The sequence below is a fragment of the Temnothorax americanus genome, unplaced genomic scaffold (genome assembly GCF_048541705.1).
Source record: "Temnothorax americanus isolate GAGA-0224 unplaced genomic scaffold, ASM4854170v1 Scaffold53, whole genome shotgun sequence".
Lineage (NCBI taxonomy): Eukaryota > Metazoa > Arthropoda > Insecta > Hymenoptera > Formicidae > Temnothorax > Temnothorax americanus.
The window spans coordinates 735,021-757,648 of record NW_027509688.1 but is presented as its reverse complement, the minus strand read 5'-3'; the positions used below and the strand labels follow the sequence as shown (position 1 = coordinate 757,648).

The 22,628-nt window shown below is 40.3% G+C and overlaps 1 protein-coding gene across 2 annotated transcripts in view; it reads right to left on the bottom strand.

Annotated features, from left to right (window-relative positions):
• Positions 1-22,628, bottom strand: part of LOC143904486 (inactive tyrosine-protein kinase 7) — a 60,979-nt gene that overhangs the window by 4,784 nt on the left and 33,567 nt on the right. For both annotated transcript variants that reach the window (XM_077419212.1, XM_077419211.1), the window contains exons 3-8: positions 3,083-3,206; positions 1,996-2,429; positions 1,398-1,694; positions 715-1,281; positions 325-600; positions 8-193 (exon numbers count right to left, since the gene is read on the bottom strand). In XM_077419212.1, the coding sequence (XP_077275338.1) occupies positions 8-193; positions 325-600; positions 715-1,281; positions 1,398-1,694; positions 1,996-2,429; positions 3,083-3,206 (1,884 nt within the window). The remainder of the gene's footprint in view (positions 1-7; positions 194-324; positions 601-714; positions 1,282-1,397; positions 1,695-1,995; positions 2,430-3,082; positions 3,207-22,628) is intronic.

Below are 22,628 nucleotides of genomic sequence, written 5' to 3'. Positions count from 1 at the left end.
AATATACCTTCTGTTTGTTCCTGCAGGTATTGTTGCTTCCTACGGCGACGGCGATAACGGCAATATAACATGAGACCAACGACAAGCACCATATACCCTGCGGCTGCGCTGAGAGTAATCGTTACAGTCTTAGTCATCATCGTACCGTCATCAGTGGCTTCTAGATCCATATCGGCTCTATAATTATCCCCAGCTGAAATAATAATTATTTCTATCAGATATCTATTATCATAAAATAGATCGTATTAATTTCTAATCAATTTAAAATAGTTAATTCGAGAAAATTATATATTATAATAATGTAATAGCGATTAATGCAAGTACCTTTTACATTTAATTGAACTTCCTCTCGCTTTAGACCACCGCTATTGCCAGCGGTACACCCGTATTTCCCTTCGTCACTGAGATACACCTCCTTAATGTACAAACTTCCATTACTTAACACTTCGAATCGAGGATTATCTAGATTGTTCATGCGAGAATCTTTATCCCATTGAATAGTCGGTTTAGGATCACCCTCGGCGGCACAATGCAACATCACTGGATATCCCTCGATTGCCTCCGTTGGATTTTGTGGTTGTACCGTGAATTTTGGAGCGACTGTGAAAAACAATGGAGCACGTTAATTTATTACATGAAATTAATTAATTTATTATATAGTATTAATTTTTATATTGCTTGCTTAACATTCACCGTACAAGCATCGATACGTACTAACTACATCAATGCTGATCGTGTGATTGATGGACCCCTGGGCGTTGCTGGCGATGCAAGTGTATCGACCCTTGTCCTCCTCCAAGACGCCGTTGAAGTGTAGAGTGCCATTAATATCCTGAACGTGTTTGGGGAATTCCTCGTCCTCGCCCTCCTTGACCCACTTCACTGTGGGGTTCGTGGTACCCTGGGCCTTACATGACACCTTCGCCGTGGAGCCGAGCTCCAGGCGTTTATTGACAGGCTGTGGCGAGAATTTGAGCTTCTCCTCAACCGTGAGAACGGCCGGGTCCGAAAGCAGAGACGGGAAACCCGTGGTGAATACTTGACACATGTAGTGCCCTTTGTCGGACAGGTCAACGCTCTTGAAATGCAGTGTGACATTGCCGTGATTATCGGTCACGCGGTATCTCGTTGGACCGCCCGATTCCCTCAGCTGCGTCCCGTCCTTCAACCAGTGCACGTGCGTCACCGGCGGTTCCATGCCGGAATACGAACAAGTCAGCGTCACGGAATCACCTTCAATCACGCTAAGTGACTCGGGGGAACTTATTATACTTGGCGGGGCTAAAAGTTAAAATGACAGAATATTTGCAATTTTTCTGAATCATTAAACATAGAAAAAGGTATAGTTTTTTTTAGTTACGCTTATATTTCCTCTGTCGGAAAAATTATATACCTACTTGATATAACTATTTGGACGGATATATCCGTTTCACCGGCGAGATTCTCGGCCACGCAAGTGTAATTGCCGTCGTCCTCGCCCATTCGTGCCCTCGCGATGATGAGCGTGTTGTCTTGAACGCGCACGGGACCGGTATCGCTTATAATATGTCCCGTGGGATCTCTCCAATAAACCTTGGGCGGAGGAAGCCCTAAGGGTTCTAGGCAACTTATTTGGAATTCTTGATCCTCACCGACAATCGCCAGTTGAGTTGGACGTTTCGGTTCGAAGGCGGCCATCGAGAAGTTTAGCAAATCTGCAAGTTTTATTCATATTCAAAACTTTATGTTTTCAAAAAATACAATAAAAAGTTTACTTCGTAATTGTAATAATTACTATTTTGTACTATTTAACAATTTTTGTCGTTTAAAAAACAGTACCGTTACAGTCAATTAATATTATAATACTAAAGACTTTTATGATCTAAACGTATATTTTTAATTCTATTATCTATATTATTATTTGATTTTATCGTCTTTTTATATTGTTTTGTTATCTTTAGTCTACTATTTTGGTTTCTATTATCGTCGGTCTGTCGAAAATTCACTGGTGCTTACAGGCAATTTGCAATTCGACCGTGTAACTGACTGTTGTTTCGTCTCTTATCCCATGGCAGGAGTAGAACCCCTGGTCTCTTTGATCGGCGGCGTGTATCGTGAGAGTACCGTTCTCGAAGATCATCCTCTCCTCGTCAGGTTCCAGCGGACCGATTTCCTTGAAGAACCACTGTACCTCGTCGGCGTCCTCGAAGACGCAGTGTAGAGTGGCCGGCTCGCCCCGCTTAGCGATCAGGTTTCTCGGAACGACTTTAATCGTCGCAGTTTCATTTCCGGAAACGATTAACGGGTAGCTCTCGGTCACCGGCGAGGATCCCGCCTCGTTCTTAGCCAGACAGGTGTACATGCCGCTGTCCTCGGGAACCGCTCTGTGTATGTGCAGCTTCTTCTTCTTGATGTCGACACGATCGCTTCGCGCTACGCTCATTGTATTCCTGTAAAATGAACAGCCGATCCTTGACTTAAATCATCTTCGCGAGACGTACAAATTATCTTACAAATGTGCAATCAAATTTTGCGTTAATTATATCGCTAATTACATCGCATATAACTTTAGCCAACTAATTTTGATTTTTGGAACGCGTGCATTCTTTTATTCTCCAAAATATTTCTTGTAAAAGATTAATGAATTGTGTAAACGATCTCGCGCGATAAAACCGATTTTGTTCGCGCCCCTAACCGAAAATAGCGACAGACACGATGGTTTCTCGAAAATACATTGAAGAAAAGGTTTTTTCGACGTGTAGACGCAACCGACGTCATTAAATGTACAACATATTCCACGGGAACGGGCCTTTACGACGAGCGAGATGATTCGAGCTGACGGCACAAAGGTGAGACTTTCGATGGCGCATGCCGGGGCGAGGGAGTGTCACTTCATAATTAACCAGGCCAATCCCGTAAACGTCGGGTGTCAGTTACGTTAGGAACTTAGTAATTCGCCCTCTTCGTTCCGGTCCACCCCCGCGTCGCCTATCTCGCTGGCTCTAACGGCATTAGTTGCCCCTCTCCTCGCCCCGGTTATTGTGCACGCGAGACGCTCAGGTAAATTGTTGGACAAATTTAGAACAGAGGAAGAGCAACCAACTTGAACCACTCGTATTTCATGTCGCCGGAACCGTCAACGTGACATCGTAGCTCGACCTCGCTGTCCACGCGGATCGCGGACGGTAATTTCGGCTGTTGCAGCTGCACGCTCGCCTCGCTGACCCCTGAAACAGAAATCGATGGTGCCCCATGAAGGTGATCAGCTGTTAACGAGATAAAGGTTTGCGGTGTACGATGTATTTGGTACATATACCAAAGTTGCTATTGGTAGGGTATGCTAAAACATATACTGATTCTTTTCTATTCGCGCGAACTCAAAACTTGTACTTATAGGATAACTGTGATTGAAATACCGAGTCTAAGATCAATTTTACACATTATTACAAATAAATATGTAAAATACATTGTTTATACATCTATTTGTGTTATATTTGACGCGTATTTGCAAGTACTCTCCTTCATTACTTGGTATATATAGCATGGTATCAACCCAACTAGGTATAAAAACGGCTGTACCACAAATTACCAAACGCGCGAGCGTATATAGAGGAGGCAAGAAAGCAGAAAGCAAAATAAATGTTTAATAGATTGTCAACTATGTTGCATCGGGATAATATTAATATAATAATTTACAAGAAGTGGACTTGGTTTTTTCCTTTACAATTTTTTTCTTAGCACTCACATCATCCATACTTCGTTTTTAACTTACAATTACAATAATTACAATATTTTTCCATCGCTCTCTTACTTAATTTGTACATTATCCTTTCCTATCTTCAGCATGTATCTCAATTTCATTTAAAAAAACTCTCTAAATCTCATAGTCATTTTAAAAGAGAGGATTGAATAAATGGCAAACGGGCACTTATAAGATATAGGAGTGAATTTTTCACTAAAATTTTTAGAGCGGCTACTTTACTGGAGTGATATAATCTCATTCTAAAGCTATAGTGAATCACGATTCACTAAAGATCGACTAATAAATGACCCTAACAGAGTGAAATTTTCCGCTCAAAATTGTAGTGACATAATTCATTCCTATGGACATTGATCTACTACACTCGAAAAGAGTGTCCTTTCACTCAAATAAAGTGCGATTTCACTCCAACTTATAAGCGCAATTTTACTCTTTCTTACAGTGGCGAATCACTCAAAGTGCACAGGCTCAATTTTCACTTTTCGTTACACTCGTATTTCACTCTTTGACTTTTAGAAAGTATATTCTAATTCATCTATCTCTTCCTGCACTTATCCCATGTATAAAACCTTGGCTTCCGCATCGGGATAATACTTATTTCCGCTCTTTTAATAACCGTGTGCGTATATGTTGTGTGTCGATTATTATTGACGACGAGCATGCGAGTTGTCATCCGCGGTGGTATGCTGGCGGATATCTCGTATAAACTTTATGCTACTGCATTTATGACGCACGTGCGTACAACTGCACGTGGAAGAAAGAAGGCAAGAAAACCGTAAGCTATTAAATATGGCGGATATTAGACACGCGGCGAATTCACGACGCTAATAACTTGAAGATTATACGCGATATACTGCGGAGCGGCGAAGTGAGTGCGCGTAATTACGCGCGTGGTGCGTGCCGAGCGATTTTTTTCCATCGGCATCCCGTCTCTTCGGCGAGATTCCTTCGTGCTACGTAGATCGGCAAAGAAAAAACGAGATAGTGAGTAGCCGGTGGCGGTGTTCTCCGAATGAACGGAAAAGAGAGACGAACGCGGAGACAAACGATCCCCGCGTCCAATTTCTTCACGTTCGACGCCGTCCGTGACGTCCGTCGCGTCGTCGAAGAAAGCGCCCGGAGGAACGGCGACGAATATAACCGCGTGGATATCGCGGCAGACCGGCTGGAATTCTAGAATGGGAAAGAAGCGCTCGCGCAGGCAGGACAATGGGAGGGAAAGCAATTCTCTGTAGAGATAGAAGAAGTCTCGGCGTGAGCAAGAGAGGCGGGATGACGAAAGGATCAGGAGAAGGAAGAGGATGGCTTGGTTCCTGAGAATGTCAGGTCGATTCCTTCCATCGCCGCTCTTCGCCGTTTTTGCGTCTGCTCCGGGGGGATCAAACCCGCCGTCGGTCGTCTGAAAACGAGAGCGCCCGCGCCCGCGCAAGGTCCCACTCGATGAATTTAATCGAGTCAAATAAAACGCCGACTTAAGAAGGGAGCAGAGGCTGCGTTCCACTCCGCTTATTCTTCGTTTCCGTGGTTGTTCGCCGCGACTAGCACGTCGCGAGCGAGCTCGTCAAAGTCCGTGGGCCCGTGCGAAGGACGCGTTTCCAGTCTCCATATGTATTCTCTATTATTATTCGTGAGGGACAGATAGAACTCGACGGAAGAGCCGGAGGGTCTCGGCTGCCCTTCGCGTTGAATACTTTCGTCCCTTTTTTTCCTCAACTTATCTGGACTTTGCGGCAGGAGTTGTCTGAGGTTTCAATTATGTCCGAGGGTGCAGCGAACCCATATCGATTCGGGAAGAACATTTAATCCGTCGATGTGCTCTCTCTCACCGTGTCTGGCGGCATTATTTATTATTCGCGAAACTAAAGTTTGCAATTTTCGACTTATCTCATACAAACGCAAACGAAATTAAAAATCCTATGAAAATAAAAATAATAATGATATTTTAACAGCGATAAATCATGGTAACTTCGATTGAGTGTAAATGAATAACTGCCGATAAATCTTGGAAATCGTTTTTAATGAAGAGAAGCAAAGTCAAGCCCCGATACGTTCAACTATGCGACGGGGAAGAAACGCTGGTTAAACGAAGGCGAGAAGGGAGGTGCATCGTAACTCACAGGGCAACAGTTACCGAAGACCGTGTGGATGATAAGGCTTCGTTCATTAATTTGATTCATTAGTCCACGCCATGAAATTGATCGGCCGCGCCGGCACCCTCGACGGATAAAATGAAACGTAATTACGCGCGCCCGGGGCCTCGTTAAAAAATACGCCAATAGTTGAAAGAAAAACGCGCGTCGTTAGCGCGCGCGGAGGGAATTGCATTCGGACGAACGTCGCAAATTGCGCTCGCGCGTTACGCATAACCGGAACAGCTGGGAGTCTGTAGGCTCACGATAATTTACTCGTTCCCGCGAACGTAACGATTCGCATTTCTATATACAAAGCGCGCGAGTATAATTTATTACCGCACCGGCGGACCCGGCAGCGCGGCGGTTGGATCGTCAGCCGAGCCGCAACAACAGCTTTTGATCCACGTTTCAATTAGCGGATATCGATTTATAAAATAAAATCCTAATTGCAAGTCGGATCGCAAATATCTAATTTCATCCATGTGTTCAAAGTACAAAATTACGAATCTCGTCCTTAGAAATTGTCTAGTTCCAATAAAACGATAATATAACATTATCGTTATAAGTTATAAGATATAATAATTCTATTATTATAAGATATAATAATTCTTTTTTGCAGTTCACGATGGGTTAAGTCATAATATCAATCCATTCAATTATAACGCTGCGCAACAAATATAATTCCTTTTCTTACCTTGAAAAACGGAATTAAATAATTTTAATTGATAAGTAAAACTAGGATCTGCGAAATAACTCATTTTGCAGTAGGCACGATGTGTTGGCCATCCGTGAAACGGGAGCGACTGCACTCTCGAGTTGCCCGAGGCGGCATTATTAACACCTCAGCCGATTCGATCTTTTTACCTCTATCTACGAAGCGAACTCATCCTGTCCTGTCGTCGGCACTTTTTTTCCTCTCGCGCCGCGTCTCTCTCGCTCTCGCTGATGGCGGCCGACTGCAGACTCATCGGGAGACGCATCGAGAGACGCGCTTCATCAACGAGCGGCGCACGTGAACGCGATTACTTCGAAAATGAATCCTCCACGCGGATTACGTAATAACTTTCTTCACGTTGGTGTGGCGTGTACGTGTTACATCGGCCGCGCGAGTGTATTGCAACAATTATCTTTTCGCCGTTGTGCCTGGCGTACGTTATCCATTACAGGCCGTAAATCTAATGTGCAGGACGCGTACATTCTGCGTAAATTGATTGAGCTTAAATGCAAATGTTAACGAAAGAACGATTTAGCGATCGACAAATCGCAATTGAATTTGTTATCGCGCGTTTTGTTGTCCGCGATCGTCGAGAACGAGATGCGTTTTCAATGTCACCGCTCGTGGGAATGAACTTTGAAATCGCCACGTGTTCACGTGACAGTCCCTCTCGGTTTCCGGAGCCTGATCATTGATCGACCTTCCACTCCGCAGACCGTCTGGCTCGAATTGTTGCGCGAAATTAGTGGTGAAAATTTCCGCGAGCGATTATTCGCAATCGGACCCCGGGCACTCGACGAATCCGGGATGAAATGAGAGGCGGAATTGTTTGATTGTTATTTCTTCTTCTTTTCTCTCTCTCTCTCTCTCTCTCTCTCTCTCTCTCTCTCTCTCTTCCTTCCCTTCCGCCCCCTACCTTTCGCAACGCGTGCTTGTTGGTGAACAGACGAGCAGTTTGAAGGGGCTTGCGTCGAAAATGCGCTCCTCTGCCATTGAATCTATTAAAGTGCATTAATCTCGAGAAGTTGTCATCGAGGAAGCGGATTTAAGAGTGCCGACAATTGTTGGTACAAAGCTGCGACAAAGAGCGCCACGAGACTCGGGAGAAGGTGCACGGTGTAGTCACGAAACAAGGAAGAAAAAAGAGGAAACCTCTCTCCCCGGATGCTGGGAGGAAAATTGAAGGTTGGAGAGCTCGTTTGCAATGACGAAAGTCTCACTTTACCTTTCGTAGGTCCGGATGAGATTTTACCAGGGCACTCGAGCTATATTTCCCCTCTCATTGCGAAATCATCTTTTTCTATCCGCTTCTCTCCGCCATTCTCTTCCCTTTCTCCCTCTCGAGCTCCGCACCCTTTCCTCGCTTTGTTCCCCCTTCTATCCCCCTGCCGGTGAGTTTGCTCTTCGCTCCGTTTCTTTCCGCGTTCGTCGCCTCTCGCGCTGCTCCACTCCGCATCTAGGCGACTCGTGTTTAAATGCACAAACGAAGCGACAGATCAAAGGAACCGCCGGCAGGGCACGCACAACGCGAGAATGGGTGGTAAAACGAAAGAGAGAGAAAGAGAGAGAGAGAGATGATGAGAATAGCGATAGAGATAGAGAGAGATAGCGAGGATCTAGATCTAGAAGAAGAGGTTATCTTCCTCTTCGTCTCTGGTTCGATTTCGTCTCTCTGCTCTCTCTCTTTCTCTTTTCTCTGCCCTCTCTCTCCTCTCTCTCTCTCTCTCTTCTCTCTCTCTTCTCCTACTTCTCTTCTGCTCTCTCTCTCCCCTCTTCTCCTTCTTTTCTCTCTTTCTCTTCTTCTCTCTTCTCCTTCTGCTCTCTCTCATCCTCCTCTCGCCCTGCTCGCTACTCTCTCTCTCTCTCTCTCTCTACGCTCTCTCTCAGAGAGGCGAAGGGTAAAGGGAATAGACAACATTTATTATTATCATCGTACGCGTCCGTGTGGCCTTTCCTCGTCTCGCCGTTTCTTCAGCATCTCGTACAGTCGAGATTAACTTTCGCGCAAACAGAGCCCTTGTCGTTATCGGACTGCACGCACGCGTCGCAGCACGCGTGCATACGTCACGGATGTCGCCGTGATATCTTCACCTCGGTTTACGTATACGGAAGTTTTCGTTCCAATTCTGATATTTGTGCACGATTGTCAATTTCACGAATTCAGGCGAAATATTCTAATCTACAACACAAGGAAAGTAATAAGCATTAGAAGAAAGTTGTACATGTTGAAGCATTGTCTCTTTGCGGGCTGTGTATGAGCGAATGACCTTTTTTTTTCTTTTTTTCACGTGTTTTGTACGTGTACAAATGCTCGTTATTTTTCTCTGCCTCTCGTTGTCTGTTACGTGGGCAACCTTGGATCGAAAGATAGCCGACTCTGCTATATCTTCAACGACCCTTCTGACCGGCTGCTCGCAACGTAGATTGGGATTTTAATTGCCCCTGCCGACAAGAATTTTGAAGCGGCACTCGAGCATCGATTGCTTCGCGGAATACATACATTGTAATGTTCCGGGCATGAGTTGCGAGTGATGAATATTCAGTAGGACAAACTTAAGTGACTTCTTCTCTTGCAAATGGTGCACCAGATCAAGATCGTATCTTGGCCTTTTGGTGGAAGATTCAAGATACACCAAATATACCGCGCAGGAGCAATTTGTCGGTCTAAACGCATAACTGACATCAGTTAAAACGCACTACGCCCGACATATGGACGGACTCTAAGCCACGTCGCGGTAAGGGGTGCAGCTTCTTTTTTTTGTAAAAGACAATCATCGACGAAACGAGAACACGTCGACAGATGCGTGTCATCCTCTGATGGGGAAGTCTCGCGCGCGACGCAACGCGGACCACCCAGATGTCCGTAAGTTCGGGTCGGTTTATCATCAAACATAACAGTGCGGAATAATAAGCCGCGTTCGCACGTTGAGCCGCGTTATTCCGTTGACGCACGCGTGTCCAGATGCAGATGATTCGTAACCGGAATCGTCGCGCATCTCGTTTAGCACTAGAGAGATTCAAATACAAAATAAATCTTTATTAGTCAAAACTTGTCGTTCAAACGATAAGCACAAGTACAGCACTCTCGTTTCGTTTCAAGAAAGATGACAAATTGCGCGGTCGTGTATTAATTCCTCGAAGAATCGTGACAGCATTGGAGTTTATCAGTTAATGAGTTAATGAAGTACTGAATGGAAGCCATTAGGAGCCAATCAGGCGAGAAAGTATCGTTCGGAAGTTCGGGAGTATAAATAGAAAAAGAAGTTCTGCGTGAGCGGCACGGAAAAAGAGAAATAAAGAACACACAGGATGTTGCTCCGCGCTCGGTAACTTGTTAATGAGATTCACGAAATCGATACTACTTAAACGCGAGTCCTTCGACCCGCAGGACTATCCAAGTACCAAGTTATTTTTACGAAAGCATTCCAGAAAGCGATTGCTGTTGTAAGATCTCGTCTTGTTATTAAAGTTTTAATATCGGCGCAAAAACGAGCCGACGTCTCGATGTAAGAACTTCGAGGATAGCCGGCGGAAGAACAGATGGTACTTTCCCATCTTCGCGATATTATCGATAAACATTTAAAAGATCAAGACTCTGATAATGAGAAAAAATAACTTTTTCGTTGGGATGAGTGATTCGCGGGTGCTCGCATTTCGTTACAGTAAAGACACGTGTTGACCTATAATGTGTTTTCTTCGATAAAAAAGATAAGATTGAAAAGGCGATGCTATATCCAATGTCACTACACTTAATACAAATTTTTTCACATAAATAATTTATTTTTATGTAATAATAAACATTACCAAGAGCAAAGGGCTAACGAACAAAGCTAGCTACGTGCTTGAAATGTATATTATAAATTAGTAACAATGATGATAAACAAACATTTCGACCTTAAATACGTAACTATGTAACTAATTAAGGGGATCCTAAAGTGAAGGCTGAACTTTTCCTCGACGTCGGTAATGTCAACATTTCTAATCCTGTTTTCTATGTCATATATCTATATCTGTCCTTGTCTAACGAGAGGCATCTGTCCTTGTTTCGATTGCTGCCCCATCTCTCGCTACGCGCAATGTCAACCTGAATGTGCTTTTGCACATATAAAAGTTTATTTAAACTAATCTTTTTTTTCTAGGCTTTTTCAATCTTAGATCTAATTGCACGATATTGTTCTTAAATGTTGTCCCTAGGTCATGCCGGTCTAATTTTGTGGATATTTATTGTGGAATTTTTGTACAAAACAAATATTGTCGTCACGTATACCAAAAATTAACAAAAATATTAATTTTTTCTCGTTTTTTATGTAAATTCGACCACCATGACCTAGATTTTGATGCGTATTATACTTTAATTCTAGACAAGAATTTTGCATTTCTATAAAGCCAATTAAAAGATTAGTGCTAAGAAAAAAAGCCGGTATTACAGACGGCTTTAGGATCCCCTTAAGTAATATCCCGCATTATAATAATAAATCGAGCTGATATAATACATATGTATATATACATAAGTATACATGTAATATGTATACCTTAGTAAGAGCCTTATTTTGTTAGTGTCAAAATAAGTGTCCACCGTTCTTATGGTTCCGTTTAGATTGATAGTGTAAAATCTGACAACCTGAGCGGAACCGTCACATTAAAACGTTGATCACGTTGGATTTCAATGTTTAAGATTTAGTTACACAATTCTCATTCCCATCTTACGCACTGAATATGACCGTACTTACGAGTAAGACCAAAACGTTTGTTTATCATTATTGTTACTAATTTGTCTAATTTATAATATATATTTTAAGCACGTACACTTAGCTTTGTTTGCTAGCCCTATCTTCTTCTATTAATTAATTTTTAACAATATGTTTAACCCGACGTTAACAAGATGAAAATATATAGCACGATTACTAAAGTGAGTTTTATTAAATACCAGCAAAGCTTAAGTCATGATGTGTAAAACATACAATTTTTAGAATATTTTAAATAAAATTTGATCATTGAACTAAATTATATTAATAAAATTGATGTAATTCGAAATTATTTTAAACTTTCTTTATTATAATAACAGACAGTACAGACACAGAGTAATTGTGAAAATAATGATATGTTTATAGCATTTGTGGGGTTTGTTATATCACGCTTTAGTCGCATGGAGTGGATTACGCGGAACGGAACAAACGTATCACTAATCACGGAATCGTTCTGATAGAACCCTGTCAAAGATTCCGTTGAAACGGTCCCGTGATTGGTGATACGCCCGTTCCGCGTTATCCGCTTCATGGGACGCCAGCCTTAGTATAATGCCACATTCACGTTAACTGGATTATATATGTTTCAATTGTTTCTGTTATAAAAATCTAATCTGAGATTTCTTTCTCAGTTTTCTACATTTTCGTTAGCTTGCGATTTAAAAATCGCAAACATTTTGCAAAATCATAGAAACACATTCTTATAAAATAATAATGACATATTAACACAATATGTAACATGCAATTATCGAAAGCAATGTTTATTTTATAAAAATCATAAATAAAATTAAAACGTCGATAATATAATCGACATTTCGTACGCACAGTCCCATAGGGAGGTAAAATATTTTCATATTTTGCAATATTTTGTTGATATCGAGCAGTTCTACGTACATACTTTATTATTTATTATCGCGCGCATCATTCATTATCGATGCTCTAAATATTCATAATTACGAGTCTCGAGTGGTCGCGCAATTGTTCGAGGACAACGATGGTACATTCGTTTTATCTCGATTGTCGTTCTTGGTTAATTTAGCTAATATTACGTTCTACAAATACTCACGTCTCTGTTCCAACAAAAGCGGTTGAGACAAAAGACGCGGGAATCCTCGAACAAGACGTTGAGACGGTAGCCCGGTGAAAGGTATTCAAAACGATTTATATCCCCCGGTCTGCTTTTCTCATTCTCTCATTTCTCTCTCAAAGGCGTTTACCTTGTAAACGCAACGCCCGGGAGAAAACGGGTCTTCCAAACAGAACGGGACTTGAAAGAAGGCCGCCGAAAAGGACGGGACGTAACGGGTGGCGGAAAAAATGGTGCGCCGCCTTATTTCCTCTTTGACGAGTTTTCTCAAACTTGACGATAACCCGGTTAACTTTTCGGTATACCTAATACTTATCCGACTGTCCACTCTCGGAAGTGGAAGTAATAATTTGCAGGCCGTCATCGCTAAACAAAAAGCCAGGAGTTCGAGAGTACGAAAGGGAAGCATTTAAATATTAGTTTTACATTTTAATGTGTTATGCGTTAAAAATACGCTAGACTATATTACATCAGATTAAAATGCATTAAGCAAAGGATATTTTCATCGAAAATTTTAAGCATTATCATATGTCGACTGATTCAAGATTCTAAAAATCGATATTACGAGTTAATGTCACGAGCAATTTTCGCAAATAACATTTTTATGATAACAGAAAAAAAATGACGAATGCAATATAATAAATAAGTATTTGACGGTAATTATTGCCTTAATCGAAGATTGATTTAGCTTTTACAATTAGAGAAGAAATAAAATTCCTGTAACTATACACAGGCTTTCTGTATCATAAACATGACCTCTAGGACAAAGGTTCTTCAACCTAATAACGACGGTTAGAAAACGATGAAAAGAAAATTATGACAAAAATGTGATAGATTGTAGGCAAAAGATACTTCAAAAGCAGCGTAAATATTTCAAATAAATATTTCTCTCTTTCGAAAAACATTAACATCTACTTCACAGATCTGAAATGAAATGCATTATTGAATTCGACATTTCTTCATTTCAGGCCGTTGAAAATTATCGAGAGGTTATTTCAAAATATTATATAATTGAAACTAAATTGCGTTGTTTTTTTAAATAATACCAAAAGCATATTTAAAGCAAAAATATATTTATCTCCTTGTATGGATTTTGATATATTTTCTAACTTGGAAATTTATTTTGAAGAAAAACTTTAATATTGATTTCTCATCTCGTTTCTCATACCGTTCGCGAAATATTGTCTTGAATATTAAAATGAAAACCAATATGATTTTATGCTAAATTATAAACGTATTAGATCTCGTATCAAGAGCGTTCAGCGCACATTTAATTAGAAAAATCGCTTTTTTAAATTATATCGGTATTTGCTGCTCGAAAGTCATCGGGGCATTCGCTCTTCTATCAAAGGCTCGGGATGTACGTCTTGTTCGTACCTGTAACGGGAAGTCATTGTAACGTCAATGCCTTTGCCTCCTTTAATTCGAAGCCCTGACGACTTCAAAAATATGCGGAAGCCCGGCGGATCATTTTTCCCTTTCACGTATACCATACCAGTCGATCACATTGTAAACGGAATTCCCTGAGGAGACAAACCCCTCTTGAGATCAAATGTAGACGTTAATACTGCAAGGTATTTGTACCTCGTATTCAAGACAAAAATCGTCAAATCTTCAAATATCGGATGTCTAAATTTATAAAGCACAAGATATACGGATATGATTTCTAACAACTGCCCTGTTAATCTTGGAAAGAAAAATTTCCTTTCTTCGCGAGAAATAGCTCAAACGGTATGATAATCCGTTAAAAGAAGCACACAAGTTAGAAATATCCTTCTGTGATTTAGGCTTCAGCTCCCTTGTAGCTGCGGCGTGTAAGAGCGGGACACGTGAGCTATTTATTTTGGACGAACAAACAAACCGTGGTTTTCTCTCGACAGCCTCTCGTCGAAGGAGACGAAAAGCGACGAGAGGAACACGCGCACGCTCGCGCCGCTCGGGTTCTCGTCTAGCCTTGTTGAATTATTAGTGGATTATGTCGTGCTGAGAAAGCCTCTTTGTCCTTTTTCTTTCGCTAACAGCGAACATTAGCCTCGCCCCGTTTGCGGCGAAAAGGAGGAACGGACATCCCGGAGGCAAGTGGGAGAGAAAATGAATTCAGGGGGAGGAAAAGAAGGTGAAAAGCGTGACAAGCTAATTCGTCGCCGAGAAACACTGTCGGCAGACGGCGAACATAATACGATATGACGCGAGCGGTATAGGTAGCTAGATAGCTGGGTAGCTAGATGGGATACAATGAGGCGAGTGCGAATGCTGGATATAAAAGGGTTCAGTTTTATTTTAGCTATACTACCGGTCCTAAGGGGAGGCAAGCGAATTAAACTGATGGTAATGCGGCTAATTGCATAGTATATAGGATTCGTTTCAAATTGTATCCGAATAAAAACCGTTCCGAATAAAAATTTAATTGTGCGATGCGGACCAAACTGGAAAAAGAAAGGGTGAGAAGGGATGAGAGGGTGCAATGGGGAAACAGAGATAATTAGGAGAGAATTTATGCGATAGACAGAGAATATTTGTGCGTTAGAAGTTGTGGCAGTGAGAGACAGAAAGCTTATATGTTTGCACGAGAGCAAGAAGAAGATGGCTCATGCGTTGAGAGAGAGAGAGAGAGAGAGAGAGAGAGAGAGAGAGAGAGAGAGAGAGAGAGAAGGGAAGCAGAGTATATACGCACGTACATACGTGGCAGAAGGAGAAGCGAGCAGAAAGTGAGAGAACGAGAAGGATGCAGGGTAGCTCCGTTCGGGGGTCGGTCGTTGCTATGGGGATAGGCGGTGAGGGGTATAGTGGGACTAGAGAGGAAAGGGTCGGTCGATGCAAACGCACCATAAAGTTTTATGGCTCTCCAGAATTGTACCTATCCAGCGTGCGCCCTCGTCTGTCGAGTTTGAGCTGACGGTTCACTCTACCAAGTAGCCCCGATAATATTCCTCTCTTTTATCCGTTTAATAAGGGAATAGGTTGGTAATCATTAATTTTGTAGCCGGAATGTACGCGATATAGGCATCGGTACATCGATAATTGAGCGCCGGCAGCAATGCGAAAAATCAAACGAATAAAGTTCTTTGAGAAGTTTCTTCAATCATGCAAGAACAAAAAATTCTGACGAATCTCCAGTCATAGTGTTTGAAAAGTTTTATAAAGTGCTGTTTTCTGCTTTCATCTCACATTAACCTAACGGAATCATAAAAAAAACATGGAATAATTATTGTTTCAAAAAATTGATATCAAAACGAGGATATGAAGAATATGATACTCTACCGAATATTTTATTTCTCGTTTCTTTTTCTAAGTAGACATAAGAAAAAGATATAGAATAATGTGAGTAGCTATGCTGTTTCACTCAAAAACTGAAACTATTAGGTAACTAAAGCTAGTTAAAAAAAAAAGGCGTATCAGGCCATATCAGAAATAGTTAGGAACTAATGAGATCGCTCATTCACACGATTCGCTCGCAATGTGTGTTCCTGCTTCGTATGATTACGGAATTACAGAGAAGGTATAATAATAATGAATATTGAAGCGATCGCAAAGCAATTATCTATAAAAGATTTTTGATCCCATCCCGAGTAGGCGCGAGAGAAATATAGGGGAACGGAATAACAATTAGGGAAGAGGTAATCACTGCGAGAGAGATAATCACCGGCAATTACTCGCGCGAGGCGATTTTCTCACGCAAAAAAAAAAATACACGAAAGTCTGAATCTCGTTAACTGAGGAAATCCAGTTTTCGTACAGCTGTACAGCAGAAACGGAATGTGGTATTAATCTCGCTAATGAAGAAAGAGATTAAAGCAAGCACCGTTTCTTACGAGTTAATTCCGGGCAGAATTTATTTTTTCCCCCTTCCTTAGTTCACGTATAGTAATTAGTTATACGTCTCAGATTTCAGAAGTGGATGTATGTGGCGTAAGGCGCGCGAGAGAGGAATGCGATTGAGAGTATATCGTACGCTATCAGATTTGCGCGGATCATGTTTCAGAATGAGATTGTCTTCACGCTACTCGCCTTGTCTTCCCGCGGCCGTAAGACTGTATGCGCGTACACGTTTGTAAATGCTTGAAATGCTATGCGAATGCGTGAAAATATGTGTCTAACTTTGACCTGCGCGCGCCGGCTGAATAAATCAACCGAGGGGGGACTATCCGCGCACGTTTTTGCTCTCTCCGGAAAGCAGCGCGATACGGTATATCGTTCATAATAGTGGTGAAAAGGGAGATTACGGGAAAAATAACGAGAGGCGACACGCGATATTTCTTTAGCATGATTTAATTCCTGATTCGAGCGACGAGCATCAGGCAACGCGATACAAAGAGCACGTATTCTGAATTATCTAATTCATCGTTGGGTGGATGGAAACGGCGTGACAACCGTAGGGAGGACCCGAGTATATTGCGAACGTGTCCCGAGTGCCAATCCTTAAAAAAAAATGCCACCCTTTACGCCACTACACAAAATACAAAACCAAGGCGGAGGCAAACTCAGCGCGAGCGGGAGAGCACGATAATTATTTTCCAACCTACTACTCCTCGGCCAAAGTAGGGTGAATCTGTCTGTATTCGGAAGTCAAGGGTTGTCTCTCTGTGTGGATAATAATTTATTAGAGGATACACGTGTACGCGCAAAAAAAGAGGGAAAAACAATCCACGCATCGCGCGGTTGCGAAGTGCCTAACTTATATTGTTGCCTTTTGCTTCCTCATAAAGGAAGCTTTGTTTTCGTAAAAAAAAAATTTCTTTTAGTTGCTTTTGCCAATGTGTTCAGAATGTTCTAAAACGTCGAAAAATCGCTATTTTAAAAAATGTCGGTATGTGTGTATGTATGTGCCAAATTTACCGAAATTTCTATAACTCTAGAACTAATTAACCAAATCTTAACGAATTGTATATGAAATAGGGGTAGAATTTTCCGGGGAGTACTATAGAGTGTATAGTTTTTCGTTATCTATTTTCTGGAAACCAATTTTTTTAATTCTTTTACTTAAAAATTAGAAAAATAAAAAAAAACGGTTTCCAGAAAATCGGTAACAAAAAACTATACACTCTATAGTACTCCCCGGAAAATTCTACCCCTATTTCATATACAATTTGTTAAGATTTGGTTAATTAGCTCTGGAGTTATAGAAATTTCGGTAAATTTGGCATCATACACACATTAGAGTTGAGAGACCTGTATGTAAGACCGTGATCTTAAGACATCACTTCCTCTATGAGGAAGCCAAGTGCAAATTTCTACTTTGCACTATTTTTTTACTTGTTTGTTGCGCGTTTGAAAATCAGATAGGCATTTCTGATTAATTAGGATAAATGTAATAGATGACGAGACAGCAGACAGTATCTACAGTAGTAATACGATGGTATATAATAAAGTTTTACCGAACAATTCTGTAACGAAAACAGAACAAGAAGAATCCGTTAGTTATCTAGAAATTTAATTTCTGTTGTTACGGAGTTAAAATGTTGCTGAAAGCTAGACGTATTATTGTTAAATAATATCGTACCGGTCTGTTTTCGTATCGAAAAATATCGTTTTGTATCAGAAAAATATCGTCTCGGTCTGTTTTTGTTATCAAAAAATTAAATATATTGAATTTAAAATGAGAGAAAAAAATTAAATTTTAAGATTTCCGTACATAGATTATTTTGTAACTTCGCGAATATGAAGAACGGATTTTGTAAAATCTTCTTTGTCCTAAGCGGAAATCAAATTTTGTGCATCAAATTTAATATACGTATATATTATACATTCACGAAAATATCTCGAAGTTTTAACGAGGCAGCACATCAAGGCGAGCGTTTAACATCGTTTGAAATCTGCAGGAAAGATTTGCTCATTGCGCGGAAATCGCTGTTAACTCAGAAACGAGCAATTTAGAACAGGATGAGAGAACGCAGGATGAAGAGATCGCAGAAGCGATTCGCGAGAAAGATATGTAGGGACGAAAAGGTATAAACATGCTCATGTAAAAATAGATGAAAAGTAGAAATGCGTATTTTTCATTTTTTTTGTTAACTAATTAATTACAACAGAGATTCATTTATTACCATTTATTACCAATGCTAATTTGAACTTATCGGTAGATATCTTATCGTCGTATCGGGAGAGTAAATTCTTGAGACTGTCAATGCTTGTTTTTTGTCACGATCATTTGACGCAGGTCGGAACCCAGGTAGCAAGCACTCGTCATTTTGACGTCAATTGACGTCAAAAGACGTCAAAATGACAGACTTTTGACGTCAATTGACGTCAAAATGACGAGTGCTTGCTACCTGGGAAAGTAGTTGCTTATTATAATCGTAAAATAAAATTCCGGCATACCGAGTTGTATTACGATTACGCAGAAGATCTCTCGTAGGGTATAGGAGCGAAAAACGGAGAAAAACAGAACAAAAAAAAATAAAGCCAGAGAAAAGACCCGTTCCAAGTAACGTTCGCGCTGGTATCGCTGCGTTCGTTCCTCTCGCGCCCGAAAGGCAGCTCGGGGAGCAGATAAAATTGCTGAAAATAGTGTCGCCTATCTGCGAATACAGCAGATATACATGCCTGCACCCACGGATGAGCGGAGACGGTGCGACTCAGAAGATAAATCATTGTTCCCTTTGACACGACTTGCTGCGGCCTGGTATAAGCGAGAGATAAAACATGAAGTTAGGCTTCGTATATGTAGAATGGTTTTGATATACGTATGGACAGCGTATAGAATATCAAAGCTGTCTTTCGAGATATATAATTTACGTCGGTGAACATATTTCTATCGTTTTCGGACAATTATTTTTTGTCAAAAGTTTCAATATTTCAGCCATTTGCCTACTTTTTTGATATACGATTAATTCTACAGCTCTGAAATTCTTTATTATCGAAAAAACAAAAAAAATAAATATTAACCCTCAGTTACCTTACGTTTTTACACCCCGATATTACCTCACCAGGGTCTGAGAGACCCCTGCCGTTTTCTCTTGCTTGTATCTTTAAGACAAATGCATCAATTTGAAGTCTTTTTTTTTTAATCGATGCGTCTTTTAAAGATCTACAAAATTGTGCAAGTTAGATTATTCCAAGTTAAAAAATGCAAATGTTATTTAAAAAAAAAGGAAGACAGGTTTTTCTGAAAAAACGAAAATATTGCTTTTTTTCAAGTTGACATAGTACTGACTAAAAAAAATACAAGGGTTTTATGAACGTTTTAAAGACCTTGCACGTTTTAACAATGTGCAGGGTCTCTCAGACCCAAGTGAGGTAACTGAGGGTTAAGAGAACTCTATTTCCGTATTATTTTCATATTCTATTTCTATCTTTTATGTATCTGTAATATATTATACGCATTTTAGCGACTATAAAAATGCACAAATATCCTTAAATTATAGTACTGAATTATTTCACGTTAGGTATCATTTCGTAAATCGCGCGTTCGAGCGTGTCGATTGACTTACGTCTTCGTTCGGTCAAACCGCAATTTATTTGTTCCCGCTGGCGTTCGCTATATTAACGCCGAAAGAAAACAAGAAAAAAAGGAGGAAAAACACCCGTTTGTCTTTTTCGCGGTCTACCCGAGTCTACCGCTGCGCTTCTAAGTGCAATTCCAGAGATGAAAGGTGATTTGGCCTCTGTAGCCCATCTCGCTATAACTGCACCGGCTTACATGCACCCGGAGGTAATAGGTAGCGATGCGGGGAACAGAAGCGGGCGAGAAGAATGTCGAAAGGAGGAAGAAGCGCGCAGCTTTGTGGTCTGGATAATAATGGCCATGCTCCACGATGGACGATTTACGGTCGTATAGCCGATTCAGGTTTCATCGAACTCGCCGATCCGTTCCCCTGCTTTTTCGTACATGCAACGGATATGGGATAGACGACAGGTCTGACCGTCAAACAAAAAGCGGACACACGGATTGACGACGTCGACGCGATCATCCACTATTTTCGTCCTTCGTCATCATTATGCGCGCGAGCGCGTGAAATTGTACCGAATAAGCCGCGCGATTTAATGAACGCTGCACAATTTTCTTTATTTATTCGTAGGTGACGAGTGACGAGATACGAATCGCGGTGCTGCGACCGTGTGAGAGTTAATCCATGTCGTAGAATGAGCTGCTAAACGGATAAATATCTTCCAGAATTATATATTCTTCCGTTTAAGTTAATCTTTTAAAGATCTGTGAAGTTGGCCCGACATTCTACGAATTTAAAAAATTATTTCTCATATTTTAAATTCTAATTCTTCTTCGCAAAATATATTTACTTATGACAACAAATAAATTAAAAAATATAGAAAAAAAAAACACATTTCACATCTTTGAGAAATATATAAGAAAATATACTTGAGATACCTAACGGTGGTGCAGTACATGCTCATAAATTTTATACCGCGATGAAGCGTTGTTACTTTACATTCGTCGGATATTAAATTAACGAGTGGACCAAGCAGATGAGTGGCGGAAGGCAAATGAACGACTTCTTCGAGAGCGCGATCGTTTTATTCTCCGCTGAACGGTTGACATCGCGCGGTCCGCGCATTAAGTGCACTCGCATAGATGTCGATAAGGAACGGCTGCATCGCCAAACGAACAGGCATCGTAAATGCATCGTTCTCGTTTGTAAACCGTCGAGAGCCCGACGAGTGAGCGAGTGAAGAAGTAGGCGGAAGTGCATAAATGCCGGCCGTGACAGATCATCGTGCATATGCAACCTGGAGATCTACTACCTACCATCACGGTGCACATCCATCAGCATTCGACGTCGTTTACCGGTGAACGGGTAGAAGAAATTAATGGGCCCGCGGATACTTTGCCCATCTAAGGCACTCCTGTCACTCGACTCGTATCGTTTAGACGCGTTGCATCGCAGATTCGTGCGTTGTTTGTTAAAAAATGAAGCGAATCTGTTAAAGGCGAACAATCGCATTACATCATAGCATATTTTCTCTTTTTTAGTTTCTGTTATACATCGAGAGACGTGGTAGCGTCTCGCCAAGTTATAATAAATATCAAAGATTCAATAATTATTTGAGTTAAATAATCTAATTTACAATTAAGTCTATGTCAAGTTTTGATAAGATTTGAATTTGTTATTTTAGAATCAGTTAAAGGTAATCATTGACATTGGTCAGCTTCGCGCGTTTAATCTCATACGCGGACACCAATGTTAGCTGCTTATGTGTCACTTTAATATTTTTAACATAAATTAAAAATTTAAACATTAATTTTTATTAAGTAATTTAAATCGACTGACTGGCAATATATAACGTCTTTTCGATGTGAACATTGAAAAAACTGTGAGCCAACTCGCTTTGTCGGATTCACACAGCACTTTTTCGGATCAATCATCGAGACATTATTAATTTCGACCAACGCTTTTGGTCAGATGATGTAATTTCTAAATTAAATAGTTTTAAATTTTATTGCAAAAAATATCACCCCAGACGTTATATATTGCCAGTCAGTCGATTTAAATTACTTAATTGTTATTCTAGATACTGGCGAAGAAAATTCATTATTCTGTTTATTATACACCGTTGACTCAAGAATCGGTGCTCCATCTTATAGTTGTTATTGCGATAAATATTACCATCACAGCTCCAGTGGTCGAATTGGCACGACCCGCACGGTATATAGGAGGTTCCAGGTTCAAACCCTGGCTGGGGAGACATTTTTCGCAATAAAATTTAAAACTATTTAATTTAATTTAGGTCCAATTTTTCATTATAATAATACACATTGGCAATTTCTTGAAAATCAAGAACGTCAACAGGAGTAAACATCTCAGCAGATATTAGTCCTTTATTTGTCCTGAATTATTAATTCAGATCAATTATTTCATTATGTACAATTAATATATAAAAAAATTAATATCTGACATTTAAAAATATAGAGACTGTATAATTTAATTTTAGTCTAATATTTAACGTATGACTTTTTTTTATAAATGTTATAATTATTCTAGAGAGAGTTAAGTAATATTATTTGAACAAGTTTGTATCAAGTTTTGTTAATTCAAATATGCTGTTATTTATTTATTATCTAATATATTCAGAGTGATTGATAGATATATATATTCTTATACTCAAGTAACTGCGCAAGTATTACAAAATTTAAATATAGTAATTGTGTTTAAATATTTCATGTTACAAAATGTGAATAATAAGAGTTGTAATTCAATAATTAAATGACATACATGACTGATGACTGCAATACAATTTTTTAATTCCAATTACA